Source organism: Cinclus cinclus, chromosome 11 (assembly GCF_963662255.1).
Source record: "Cinclus cinclus chromosome 11, bCinCin1.1, whole genome shotgun sequence".
Classification (NCBI taxonomy): domain Eukaryota; kingdom Metazoa; phylum Chordata; class Aves; order Passeriformes; family Cinclidae; genus Cinclus; species Cinclus cinclus.
Window position 1 is genome coordinate 21,260,994 of NC_085056.1, and position 14,205 is coordinate 21,275,198.

The 14,205-nt window shown below is 50.0% G+C and overlaps 1 protein-coding gene across 1 annotated transcript in view; it reads left to right on the top strand.

Annotated features, from left to right (window-relative positions):
- The window catches only part of LOC134048157 (hydrocephalus-inducing protein homolog), a 74,944-nt gene that overhangs the window by 13,565 nt on the left and 47,174 nt on the right, over window positions 1-14,205 (top strand). Inside the window, exons 8-15 of the mRNA XM_062499757.1 lie at window positions 64-259; window positions 2,925-3,117; window positions 4,205-4,304; window positions 5,492-5,610; window positions 6,790-7,013; window positions 9,452-9,519; window positions 12,282-12,376; window positions 13,375-13,475. Coding sequence (XP_062355741.1) covers window positions 64-259; window positions 2,925-3,117; window positions 4,205-4,304; window positions 5,492-5,610; window positions 6,790-7,013; window positions 9,452-9,519; window positions 12,282-12,376; window positions 13,375-13,475 — 1,096 coding nt within the window. The remainder of the gene's footprint in view (window positions 1-63; window positions 260-2,924; window positions 3,118-4,204; window positions 4,305-5,491; window positions 5,611-6,789; window positions 7,014-9,451; window positions 9,520-12,281; window positions 12,377-13,374; window positions 13,476-14,205) is intronic.

Here is a 14,205-nt window from a genome sequence, read left to right on the forward strand (position 1 = left end):
TGTGCTTCCATCAGCAACTGAGCTGAGCAAAGACTCCTCTTTGCTTTGTTCCAGGTGAAAAAGGTATCCGCACAAACCTTCACGGAGAAGCTGTAGATGTCAACGTTCGGTTGAGCACCAATTCCGTGAAGGTTGAGAACACTTTCATCACCACATCAAACTACACAACCGTGTTCATCAAAAACAGGAGTAACATCACAGCCCACTTCCAGTGGAAGACTTTTCCTACTGAGGAAGATGAGAATAAACTGAAGAGAAGGTTGGTTTGAAAGATGCGTTTCAGAGAGATACATGGCCCAAGACTAAATCTAACGTATCGCCTCAGGGGGGTGTTGGTGCTTTTGAATGGTTTAGGCCAAGTAAAGCATCTTTGGTATTAGGATGTGTGTCTTGGGCTTCAGGAGCTCAGCACTCAGCATTCCATTTCCATTTGTACTCCAGCCAAGGATGGCATTTTGGGAAGGAAAGGTTGATTGCAATGACTGGATTTCCTGAAGTTCTAATTGGGCTTTTGCCTCTCTAATCTTCTTCCTACATGACTTGGCAACATCCTCAAACATTTGCTGAGTTGCCAGGCACTCTTTCCAAAGGTGATACACCCACCTTTTTTTTTTTTTTTTTTTTTTTTTTTTTTTCCCTTAGTTCCTTCAAAAGTTCCTTGCCCATCCAGGCTGGTTGTGGTTCCTGTCAGCTCATCTTTCAGCACGCAGGGACAGTCTGTTCCTGTGCCTCCAAGACTTCTTTCTTGAAGTATGTCTATCCTTCCTGGACCCCTTTGCTTTTAAGGGCTGTTTCCCAAGGTACTCTCCAAACCCGTCTCTTGAACAGGCTGAAGTCTGCCCTCCAGAAGTCCAGAGTGGAAGTTTTGTTGATGCCTCTCCTTGTTTCACTGAATATTGAGAACTCTTTCACAGTCACTGTACACCAGACAGTGGTGAACAGATGAAGTTCATTAGTTCTTAGGGAATCTCCTGCTGATATCCAGTACCTGGGTCCCAGGGAGGCAGCAGACTTCCCTGTGGAATGGATCTGGTCAATACACAGGGCCCTCAGTTCCCCTTACAGGGGAGTCACCCACTACCCTTCTTTTCTTCTTAATACTTGAGGCTGTGATCTGGCTGACAGACAAAGTGCAACTGGGACACTCTCCAGACAGAATTTTTTTCTTTAGTGCCATCTGTCTGACCCTCTGGATCCAGGGCCCCATACCTATTCTGTCAGGGCACTGGGTAGGTGATAGGGGTCAGGATGGAATTTTATTACCTCTCCAGTAGAGAGCCATTTCCATTCCCCATTGTCTCCTAGGTCTCCTCCTTCTGCCTGAGTGCAACAAGGGCAGGGCTCCTCTGACTCCCGCTGAGCTTCTCTCAGAGTTGGAAGGGTGTAACTCCACCAGTTAATTTCTGTTTTGTTCAACAATGCCCAACCGTAACTGTTGTGCCAGAACTGCCATGCCCAAATTGCCATGGCAAGCCCCAGCTTCCTTCGGGTCAGGTTGCTCACACTCCCCAGAGTCTTTTAAAATTGCCTAGAAAGCACCAGGAGACGCACCCTTGCCCACTTGAATGGATGGCAAGAGGATCCTTTAGTCCCCTGGACTTCTTGGTTTTCCACTGTTCTCTATCTACTTACATAGTATCTGACTTCCATACAAGCTCTCTGTGCTGAAAGAAAATCCTCTTACCTTCTCTGGCTACTTTCCTGGGCTGTTGATTTCCATTTTTTCTCATTTGGCTGCCTCAGCCTGAATGCCAGTTGATCCACTGTTCCCTCTGAAGCAACAAGGTTTCCCCAGGGTAAACTTCCAACTGGTTGTGGTTTTGTGGGCCTTTTCCCAGTTATATCTGTCTGCATGCTAGTTAAACTGTCACCAGGACATTTTCTCCTTCCTTCCTTCCTTCCTTCCTTCCTTCCTTCCTTCCTTCCTTCCTTCCTTCCTTCCTTCCTTCCTTCCTTCCTTCCTTCCTTCCTTCCTTCCTTCCTTCCTTCCTTCCTTCCTTCCTTCCTTCCTTCCTTCCTTCCTTCCTTCCTTCCTTCCTTCCTTCCTGCCTTCCTTCCTTCCTGCCTTCCTGCCTTCCTTCCTGCCTTCCTGCCTTCCTTCCTGCCTTCCATTCTTAGGGATAATTTTAGCTCCAAGACCACTGTCCTGCTGTCACAGAAGCTTCTGAGATCTCAGAGTAGAGAGGACTTGTTTATGAGAGGAGGTAGTGCAAGATCCTTTCCCTCTCAGGACATTCTACTACCATGTACTGGCATGGGACCCAAAAAGCTCTGGATCATGAAAAGGTCTCTCCAGGAGTTTGCTGTCTCCCTCCTGCACAACAAAGTCCCTCGCTCTCTCAGAGCCTCTCTTTTCATCCATATAAAACCTTGAATGTCACTGAAGGGGTGCGGTGTCTCAATTAATTGATTTCCTTTGGAAGTGCTCTGGGATGCTCTTGTGAAAGACAGAGTAGGGAACAGGCCAGGTCCAAAATGGAAGAAACAAAGAGTGATGCTGGTAACACGTAGCTGCAACCCAGAATTGTCTCCCCTTCCCAGGGAAGTCCTGCAGTGGGCAATCCATGATCTTTATCTGCCTTCCCTGAGCAGCTCAGGGGTAGGAAAAGACAGTTGAGGTGCCTGGTGGATTCTCCCTCAGTTTTGGCAGAGGCTTTGCGACAGAGGCTTTGGGGCTTCTTCTGAGGGGTGCTGGCTTTCCAAAACTCTCCTGAGCTTGCAAGTGTGAAGTAAAACTACCTGCTGTGCCAGTGAACAAGTTATCCTCTCATTGATTTGGGACCCCCGTGGCTTGGGGTCAGCACTTGCTGGGGAGCTGCTGCTGCTCCTCCCCAAGTGCTTTGCTCTCCTGCACTCAGACTTCTCTCTTCAAATGCGTGGTTTATTAAATGATCTGCTGGCTTTGTCTCTCCCTGCGGCTGCAGGCAGTGCTATTTTCTGCAGCCACTGAAAGATGTGTCGCTGGAAAAATTCATTGAGGAGGAAAATATAGAGCAGGAGAAGGGCTATTGTGAAGATAACACTGCCCTTGTGAGCCACACAGTCCAGGAGGAGATGGCAAAGGTGAAAGAAGACCCCATGCTGTTTTCCGATGACATTTTTTCCATTGAGCCCGTGGTAAGTGATAGTTGAGAACCTCATTTTCCTCCTCTTCCTCCTCCCTCTCTTCCTCCTCCCACCCTCCCTCCCAATCCTCCTGGATGCCGATGCACTCACTCAGCAGATCCTCAGGTGGATCCATGTGCTGGGACGAAAGACATCAAGTCTCTGGTGGGGCTGCAGAGCTCGCTGCTAAAAGCAGTTCTGCCCTGCAGGCTCAAGGCAGGGCTGGGAGCCTGACAAAGCTGAGCTCTGCTGCCAGGGCTCCAGCTCAAGGGCACTCAGTGCATGTTTTTGCACTGTCCACAGGGACCAGTTCTTGTAGGTAGGGGCTCCCCTGGCTCGTGGTGTGCAGGGTTTAGCAAAGGGTGTTGGAGCTCTGCCAGTTCCCATCTTGACCTGAAGCATGCAATGGTTTGCCGGGAAAAGGAGGCCAAATTCAGCCCAAGGTTAATCCTAGAAATGACAATCCTTTCCTGCATCCATGACTATTTCTGAGTCTCCCTTCCTGTGTCATCTGTGAGCCTGGACTCAAGGCTGGAAGGTCTAAATGGGCCTTTTGAGTTCTCTTGCACACAGGGACAGAAAGCCTTTCCTGTTTGTGTAAGCAAACCCCCATGTCCTCCCATCAGCCAGAGCCCTGATTCTGAGTATTGGTATGGTGAGAGATGATGAATGCCTGGTGCCTGCACAGTGCAAAATCCCTTCTCATCCTGGAGTAAACCCTAGAATAATCCCAACCTCCGCTTTCTTTCAGAACACGGGAAACTATTCTTTTTATTTCCAAGTAAGGGGATCATGGTCTCTTCTTGAGAAGAGCCACCAGTGCACAATGGCAGTTCCACACCGCTGTAGCTGACAGCAGCATGATGTGACCAAGAGCTTGCTGTGTCAGAGCAGTAGGATTGTTGTGGAGAGTGGGAGCTGATCAGCTGAGCATGAAGAGCTTCCAGCAGTGTGCTGAGCTGGGTTTGGAGTGCTTCCTTGGGCTCCTTGTGTTCTTCACTCATCACTGACGCTCTAAATAAAGGCTTAGAGGACTGAGGTTGAAAACAAGAAATGTGAAGTTGGAAGATTAACGTTTTGCTGTCTCTTTGTGCCTTAGGAGGGAGAAATTGGGCCGAACTGTTGCGCCAAAATCAAGGTGACCTTTAAACCTCTAGAAGCACTGGAGTATCGAAGTGTGGCTTACTGCAACATCTCAGGTACAGCTCCTTTCCCCTGCTTGTCTCACCCACAGTGAAGCCATGGTGCAAGCCTGAGCCCGCTGGGCTCCCCTGTAACTGCTGGGAAGAGTCCCTGCTCAGCAAGGCAGAGCTGGCACATTCCCACTGTCCCTGCAGCTTCCAGGGAGTCTCTCGTGCAAGGCCAGGGCTCAGAACACCTGTGTCTTGATTACTGATCCCAGAACAAGCCAGGCAGTGCAGGGAGACGTTTTCATGCCATGACTTTGCCAGCATTTCCACAAAGGGCAAAGAGCTACAGAGCAGAACAGCTTTAGTGAACCAGCACTAAGCCCCTCTAGACCACTGACCTCCAGGATGGGTCCATTTGACATGGATCCATCATCAGGCAGTAGGAGCTGAGTTAGAAATGTGCTCCCTGCCCCTGGATCACATCCCACTGCCCAGACACCAGCAGACCAGAGGTGGCTGAGCCCTGCTGAGCCCAGGGTGTTTGTAGAAGGACCACCCTCAGCCAGCAGCTTCTTCTCTCCCTGTGTGGCAATTGTCACCTTGCAGCTCTGTCTGTGGAAATGGAACAGAGTGCCGAGTGTCAGAAGTTGAGGGCTTTGGCAACAAAGTTGTGTGCTACTGGGCTAGACAGTTTGGCAGTTGCCAAACCATGAGCTTTGTGCCTTCATTGAATGGATTTCAAAGCTCCTCTAAGTGCATGAGAAGGAAAGCATAGAATCTTAGTAAGTTAATGATATTAAGGATGGAATGGACCTTAGTGGCAAGACCAGGTAGCTCCAAGCCCCATCCAGCCTGGCTTTGAACACTTTGGGGCTGGAACCTCCACAACTCCCCTGGGGAACCTGCTCCAGTGTCTCCCCACCCTCACAGTACAAAATTTCTTCCTACTATCTAACCTAAACTTCCTTTCTTTCAATTTTCCTCATTACTTCTTGGCCTGTCACTACAAGACATCAGAGATGTTTTAAACTCGGCAGATTGGTGGCTAAAATTGGAAAGCAGCCCAAGGAATGGCTTAGAAATTGGAAGTCAGCCCCAAGGGATATCTCCCAAGGGAAGAGAAGAGTCCAGATCTTCTCCTGTAGCAACAGGAGCTGGTTGCATCCAGCTCAGAGTCAGGGACTAGCATTGAGGTAGCCTGGAAAATGCAGTATAACAGAGAGAATTATTGTACTGAAATGGACATCTCTCCCCAGGCCGAGAGAGCAGGCTGCCCCTGCGCCTCATCGGGGAAGGCCAAGGACCCTTCGTTGAACTCCGCTCTCATACACTGAACCTTGGGAACATTTTTGTCAACACCCCCTACGTCTATGAGGTGAGCAGCAGGCCTAGGGATGGATCCTGATGGCTCCTGAGGCAGCAGCAAGCCTGGTGGATCTGTGGAATTCCTGCCAACCTGGCTAGTTGTGAGCAGGGAATATTTGATGTACTGGTCAAATCTGGGAGGTCAGGAAGGTGTGTCTGTTGTTCATGAAACCCCAATCCCTGCTTTTGTGTGGCCTTCCTTGGGGATCAGCTGGGAGGCTTCCTGCAAAACAGCCCCCTGGCATATGAAACCAGCACTGGGTTCAAAAAGCTGCATGTTCAGAGGCTTTTGTGGCAGCTCCAGACACAAGGCACCTTTGTACTGAGCTGTTCAGAAGCAGCTGGAACAAACTGGCTACGTTTGAGCTTCGGTCCATTGCAAACGATTTTCAGTCAGGTGTCTCCTGCTTATTCCTGGAAGTCACAGGAAAGCCATCCAGCCCTCTGGCTCAGTGCTGGCCCTTTCAAAGGGCTTGGCAGTTCTTCCCTTGCTGACCAGTCCCGCACCACACTTCAGCCTTGGTGCATCTCTGACTCTAGAAAGAGAAGAGTGTTCCTAGGAATAAAGCAAAGGATTTTTCTACCTATTTGCCTTCCCCCTCCCCGCCACAGTAGTGTCAAGTTTGCAAAAGAAAACGGAGAACAACTAAAAGAGGTAAAAAATGAGGCACTACATCATGCTAGACACTTTCAAGAGCTTGGCTGTGGAAGAGAAAGACATGCTGAGTTTTCTTACCAAAAGATGGTGCTGTCTATACATTTTGATGCTGATGCCTCATTTTCAATGTATTGTTTTCATGATATGGGACAAGGTGAATGAGTAGATGATACTGCTGGAGCTGTGTTAACTGGGGCAGCAGCAGCAGCTCTGTGGTGATTCACTGTGCAGCTGCAATCACCCCATGCTGCTCTCAGGGCCAGATCTGAATGAGCTTGCTGATGCTGACCAGAGGTGGACTGCTCTGTGTCCATGGGATAGCCCCAGAGTGACTCCGGTTATGTGGAGTTAACACTGCTTTGCATGAAAACCCAAAGGCAGAACTTGTCCTGTTGTATTTTTTTGCTTTCTGCCATTCAGCAGCACAAAGCATCTTCTGCCTTTTCTGGGTGTTAATTGTGTCATTAGACAACAATTCACACAAAGGGAAGACTGCACGTGCATTTCCGTTTTGCTTTCTTGCTGCTGCAGGTGAAACTGATTAACCAAGCACCTATTGATGCTCCCTTCACCTATATCTGTACAACTGCAAACGTGGGCTACTGCTTCAAGTTTGCACCTGAGGAGGGCATCATTGCACCAGGTGGGATCCAGACCATCCAGATCTCCTTCAATGCCACCGTACTGGGGAGGTTTGAGGAAGAATTCCAGTTCAGTGTGGCTGGATCTCCTACACCTGCAATCCTGACAATCAAGTAAGGACTCTGGGAGCTTGCTGGGCACATCTGTAGCTGTCTCTGGGACATCCCCCACCGACCTCATTTTGGGGTCAGGAAGAGAAGAAAAGTGCTGCCTGAGGTCCTCATCTCTCCTCTGATTGTGGCATTGCCTTAGGGGGGAGGTGCCTGCTGCCCTGTGTGCTACCTGAGAGCTGGAATGACACCTTCCTGCAGGGATCTCCCTCTGCCTTGGGCCATAGCAGGCAGTGGGAGGGATCAGCTTTGGGCAGTAGCTGCTCTGGGATGTCCCACCTGAACACCCAGCAAGGCTCCCAGGGCTTTGGAGATGGGCCAGCCTGGGTGATTCTGCACCAGCAGCAGTGATTTTAAAAACTTCTGTGAATAATCCATCCCAAATGGGCAGCAGCAGCCTCACCTCACCTCTCATGGCCATGCTGTGGGGGACAATCTGTGCTCCCAACTCCTGTGCAGAGAGTGCTCTGGTACCTCCTTTCCACAGCCAGGAAAGGGCTGATCCCGTGGGCTGGTGCCATTGCAAGAGATAATCCTGGTCCAGTAGAAGGGAGAAGGGGTGATAACAGGGGAGGCCGAGCTCAGTCCTCAGGACCACAGCAGCATGAAGGCTTGTCCCTGCTAGCCCGAGCCATGTGCTGGAAGGATGATGTAGTGTAAGCAGGAAAGCTGATGCTGGCTGCACTGGAGCTTTGGAGCTGGGCTGTTGCTGTTGGGAGGCCCTGGATCAAGGCAGCAAAGAAACAAAAACAATCTGCAGTCCATTATACCAATGAGATAAGGGAGATGGATAAAAAAGGACAAGCAAGTGATCACTTAGCAAGAGAAAAGTAGTGAGTAGATCTTCTCATAGTAGAGAAACAATTATGCTGGCTTTGTCTTTGGATGAAAAGTACTGCTTTTTTATTTTGGAAATTAAGAGGGAGCCTTCCACCATCAAATGACTGATTCTCCTCTGTCCCTGCCCCAAACTGGTCACAGGATGTTATTGCATAAGCAGCTTTCTCCTTGAGCAAGGGCAGGTGTGCCCTGTTGAGGTGTGTAGAGCAGAGCCAGTGGCAGTCCCGTGAACACAACAGAAGGCACAGTTCACTGGTCCTGGATTTTTAACCAAAGGCCAAGTGGGCATTGATTGGCATCAGCCATGAAATAAACTCGTGAGTGTTGTGCAGCTTCAAGTGCTGATTTCAGTGGATGTTGGGGCCTGTCTGCTGAGTTCAAGCACAGCTGAGGTGGTGTGGTAGATTCAGGACATCCACGTCCTGAACGGATGAAGTGCAGTAGCTGTTGGCTGTGCCAGCTGGTGCACTTGTGACAAGCTGATCCTTTCCTGAAGCGATGCACTTCACTGGGCTCCTCTGAGAACGAGCTGTGCTTTTTGGAGCCCCGAGCACACTTGCTAAAAACAAATAGTTGCTGACAAAACAGGCGAAGGGCAGGTCTTTGTATGGAAATCCGAGGAAAGTTTTATTGGGTCTTGAAGGTAGTCCAGGGACAAAGACAAAACTGGGTTGAGAGCAAAGGGTTAACTATGGGACGAAAGAGGCGCGTCCTGAGGATCAAGCTCCTATAGGGACAGGGAAAAGCAGTGCAGAGGAGGGGCAGCCAACCAGGGGAACCAACAGGGTAACAGGGCTGGAGCAATATGGGCATATCAGGAGCAATAGCGATCAGGAGAAGGGAGAACATTCTAGGAGGAATAGCAATGAGGTGAACAGGGGCTGGACAGGGGTGGAACAACTCTACAAGCCAAGAGAACTTCAGACATCACCATGTGCCTGCAAAGGCCAATGGGAGGGAGGTACTTCTCACCCCAGCCTGGAGGGGTGTTTCTCCCTGCCTGCTCCTGCCCCTCCAGAGCTGAAGCGGCACAGCCCCAGTGGCTGGCTCCTGAGCCTCCGTGCTTTCCTCTAGGATTCATCTGTTGACTGGGTAGAATTGTTGCTGCTGTTTCCAGAGAATTCTTGAGGCTCCCTTGACTCCATGTCTCAAAACTCTGTTAATGATTGTGTGGGTTAAAACCTGCTGAGAAAGTTCCTGCATGGGAACACCAGTTACAGCTAAGAAGCAGCCAAGCAGGGAACCTGTGGCTGGAAAGGCTGGTTACAGAAGTTTGTGGGGACACCTTTATGTCCGTCATCTTACAGATGGGGAAACTGAGGCACAGAGCCATGTCTGGGTGTGTGTTCAGGGTCCTTCATGGGACCACCAGCAACTTGGGGGCTTTTCCTACCTGCCCTGTGCCCAAAGCCCCATCCGTGGCTGTGGCTGCTAGCCACTTGGGCTTTAGCTGCCTCCTGTCCACATGACACTGTGCTGAGCACATGGTGGTGTGTTGATCCGAAACCCACAGTGCACCCGACTAGGTTTTCTGCCCCCAAGCCACTACAGCCAGACACTTTGCAATTGCCTTTAACCAAGCCATTTCCTCCTCATCGCAGGGGAAATGTCTGTGAACTGACTGTATACTTCAACGTCGATGAGCTCAACTTCGGTGACGTTTCCTTTGGTGAGTGTTCCCTGGGCTTAGACACAGCATGAGGGATCTGTGCATTCCAAAGTGGAACGCTTGAACGTGAAGGCATCCGTCACTCATGTTCTACCACTGCAGCAGCCTCTTCAGGGTGTGAACTCCAGGGCTGCTGGTGCCTCAGGTAGCATTTTGCCATTGTGAGATCAAATAGTACCAGGGAATAGAAAGGCAGTATTTTCTGATGGCTCTGTCCTGGTTTAAAAGACAGATGTCTGCCAAGAAAGGAGGAAGTCTTGCTGAATGGGAAGATGACCCCCTCCCTCCAAATTATTGTACCTGTGGAATTCCAGGGGTTCCAGGCAAAACTATGGGAAAAGGAATGACAGTTCTTTACTAGAATATAGCAGAACAGCACAAACAACAAGGCAGTAGCAGAAGTTTCCAACCAGCCAAGTACTGTTTTTCCCCTTTGGTGTAGTTACGATCACAGGCAGGAGGAACTGTGGGATCTGGCAGGGCAGTGATCCCCTCCCAGCTGGCAGGGAAGGAAGGAAGGGAAGAAGGAAGGAATTGTGCAAACTCACGGGCAGCAGGGGATCTCGGCAGTGCCAAACAGCAGCAGGCAGAAGCAGGGAAGGCAGGCGAGTTTGATGATGGTGCTGAGCTGCAGCCTAGTGAAGTGCTGGGGACAAGCACTCAACCTCCCACAGCACCACACGGCCGAGCTTCCCCATCCCCGAGTGGAAGGAAGGAAAGGTCCACTCCCTGCAAAACCTCAGGTCCCACTTCAAAACCGCCCATGGCATCATGCCACAACTCACAAAAAACCCTGAACAGAAAGACCCACCCCCCCACAGCCAAAACCCCCCAAACCCCTATCCCCCTTCCCAGACCAAGGGGAAAATTCACTACAAAGCCTAAACCCATAACAATGAAGTACATGAACTTTTTAAGAAAACTAATTGCCTTTCCTGAGCTGCTGCTTCCCCACACTTCATCACCTCTGAGGCACTTGTTAAGTTGCCTTTTGAATCAATGAAGCAAGAAAGGCAACAGGTAGATCTATGGTTCTGTAATAGCAGATTCATCCTGCTTAATCCAATTTCATTCCTGAGGTCTCTTCAGCTGAAGGCAGCTATTATAGTTTTGCTTCTTTTTAACTGTTGATTGCTGTCTGCATGTGGTGACCTCAGTCTCATTGGAGGTTTTGAAATCTGTGTTTGTCCTTCTTGTGGCCTCTCTTGTCTCCCTGCTGGAGTCACTGCTGGAGCTGGCACTGATCACTGTTGATGTGCACAGAGAAGCCCTGGGCTGTGCCCGCAGTTGTTTTTTCCCCCCCATCTGTGTTCAAATGACTCTTGGTGAGCAGGCCTGGAGAGAAGTCTCCTCCCCACCGAGCTGGCCAGGCAAGCCAGACGTCCACTGCAGAGCAGGTTGTGGCTGGTGTCCGGGCTCTGCAGGACATCCTCACCGTAGCAGCGTGCACTAGAGGGTGAAGTGCCGCTACCTTCCTGAAAAGTGCCTTTAGTAGAAGGCGGTCAGGCAGGCACACAAACACACACTAAGTCCACACGGCCGCAAGGAGCAGAAAGGAGCCCACAGAGAAAAGACGAGAGGGATCTTCTGTATGGAGTTCTGATGGAGGTTTATTGTAGCCACACACCAAAGGGGTCCAGGAGCAGAAGAGCCAGAAAAAAGGAGGGTCGAGGCTTAAGTACAAGGCAAGACGGGGCAGAGTAGAACATGAGGGTCCAAGGGGCTGAGAGCACAGGGGCGATACAAAGGTGGGGCAAAGGGCAACAACCAACAAGGAAATGGGGGTGGAACGCTGTGGAAAATTTGGGCCAATGGGTAAAGAAGGAAAGGAGAACTTTGCAGAACTGGGGAGGACATTAGGGATGACATAACTGGGGTACATTAACATAGAGGAGCAAAGAACTGTGGGGAGAATCCCTTTTTGTCACCCTGGGTTAAATGCCCTTTAGACGTCTCCTTGTCTTTCCTTCCAGGGCATGGAGATTGGTATCTCCCTGGCAGGCCCCTGGGTCTCCACGCCACACCATGTGTGGCTGTATCTCTGGCTTTCCAGCAGGGAAAGCAAATCTCAGAGCTAAAGCGGGGTAAACACTTGCAGGCAGCAATCACAGGGAGCAGCACGGGTGTGATGTCCGGGTTTTTTGGGTGAGGTGGGACATGTTATTAATTGCTAATCTCAAAGCAAGGCTCGGGTTTGCCTCCAGCTGAGTGGGCTCTGAGCTGTCACGTGCTCAGTGTGTTTGGCCCAAACCAAGAGATGCCTTAAGGATCCTGCAGAGAGAAACTGCATTAGGGTGCTTTGCATCATATTCCAGTTCCTGATTCCATCCTCGCTTTCTTTGATGTAGCTTCTCTCAATGACAACTCACTGTTTATGTACCTTGAACATGGTGGGAGTTTTGGCAGATTATCAGGGAATTCGACAGCTTGGATTTTCAGAGTAAATGCTTGGTGTGGGTGCACACTCATCAGTGGGAAATAACTGGTGCTGGTTTGGGGCAGGTGAGGGAGCTCCTCCCCATCAGAAGGAGAGAAGCTTGCAATACTCAGCAGGGCTCAGAGTGGGCGTTTTCAAGGCTACAGTCTGGAATCAGCGTCAAAGAGAACTAAATGACAATTAATTTCTCATGCAGCTTCTCGGTGAGCTGTAGTTCAGACAATAAAGAGCTGAACTCCAATCACACTTTCATCCTACCAGGATATTCACAGCAGGAGTCATGACATAATTGGTGCCTAAATGGAATTTTGTGTCCTTTTCCTAGGCTTTCCCTACACCATGACCTGTCGCCTCACTAATGCCTTCCCAGTGTCCCAGAGGTTTAAGCTCCGCATGTCTGACGATGGCACTCAGCCTGCTGTTAGTAGCTTTGATCAAATACAAAAGCAGAGTGACCCATCCTGGAGGCAGGGAATTCATTTTTATGTGGAGCCAAGGGAGTTTACAATGAATCCCAGCCAAGGGACCATTGCTCCCCAGGGACACCAGGATATCAAGGTATGGGGGGAGTCCAGCTGAAGCTTCACTGCTGTGTGGGAGGGCTTTAGCTCTGCTGCCAACTTTGAGCATTGTGTGAGTGAGATCTGCACTGGCGTGAGGCCTCTGTTAGCTGGGTTAATCTGGACGCTCCTGAAGGAGCACTGTTTTGTTTCCAAAATCCTACACCGAGATCACATACCAGATGGTCAAGTACTGAACCATTCTTGTGTTCTTGAGAGTGATTTCTTTGATTGCAAATGGGCAGAGGAAGGATGAGGAGAGAGGGCAGCTGTTAGAGAGATGTCATTGTATGAAGCAGTTTGCTTTTCTGCTTGGTCTCATTTCTCCTCTCCTGGGAAGCAAAATGATTCGTGTTTATGGCAGGGATCACCAGTGGAAGACAAAAAACTCTGCAGCTATGAACTGCCCAGCACCTGCTGAGCCACACTTTGCCCTCAACTTCCTGCTGTAAATCTGATTCTGTGCAAGTCAGCAGATTTCCTCTGCATTTATGTCATTGTAGTCAGATGAAAAATTGGCCCCTTAATTTGAATACAGTGGTGTGTAGAGCTTTTGTCTAATGTTTTAATTTATTTGACCTATACCCTGATAGCAAGGTGTGTTTAACACATCTGGTATTGCCAGGAGGCTTTGGTGACTTTCAGAGACTGTGCTCCACACATGGAGCAGCAGAAGAATTAAGGCAAAATCCACCCTTTCCTTAGCATGAAACAAGAACTGGAGGATATCACACGTGGGTAACGAGCTTTTGTAAGGAGGAATTTACTGCCCTCTCCTCTCCTCTCCTCTCCTCTCCTCTCCTCTCCTCTCCTCTCCTCTCCTCTCCTCTCCTCTCCTCTCCTCTCCTCTCCCACCAGGTGACCCTGTGTTCCAACACCGTGATGGATTTCTGCCGGAGAATGCTGGTGGACCTGGAGGGTATTGGCAATGGAGTGGCATCAGTGACCATCATGGCCAGGTACCAGCACTTCCCTGGCCTCCCCCAGCACGCTGCCTTGACCTGGATTTTCTGGCTGGAGCTGCCAAGGAGACGTGTTGTTTAATGACCTCATGTTCTGCCCAGCCGGATGAGAGAACAGCAGTGCTTGGAAAGCAGCCTGTGCTGAAAAGCACCCCTGCTCACAGCCCAGCATGGTCCTGGGCCTTTTTCTAAAGGGACCAGGAATGATGTGATTTATTGGCCTGGTTTTTGGTGCCTGAAGTGGAAGAAATTTCCCGGGGGACTCCTCTGCTCCTTCCTGCAAGAGGTTGTGCTGGGTTGTAACCAACCTGCACTGGTTTGGGACACACCAAGCAGCTTGCTGAGAGTCAGGGCCTGCTTCTGTTAATGAGGGCACGTGACCGTGGGGAAGTGGCTCACAGCAAGAGTGGTGAGGGCAGGATCTTACAAGGGGGAAACAGCCCTTGAAGTGACAGGCCAGCTCTTGTTTTTCTCCTTGCCTCTGCTTCCCATTTTGAGCGTTAATGTTCTCAGACTAAAACCAAAAGTTGTTCTTGCTGCAGCAGCATTCCATCCTGCTATGCTGCCACAGGCGTCAGTTTAATGACAAGAGACATGCAGTTCCCTGGTGCTGTTCCCTCTCCCAGGTAGAGCCATCCAGTCAGTGCCTGGGCTGCATTTTTTTTAAGCACGTGCAACTGGAAACAGGCATAGACCTGTGGACTGAAGGACTGAGGGAGATGTAGGA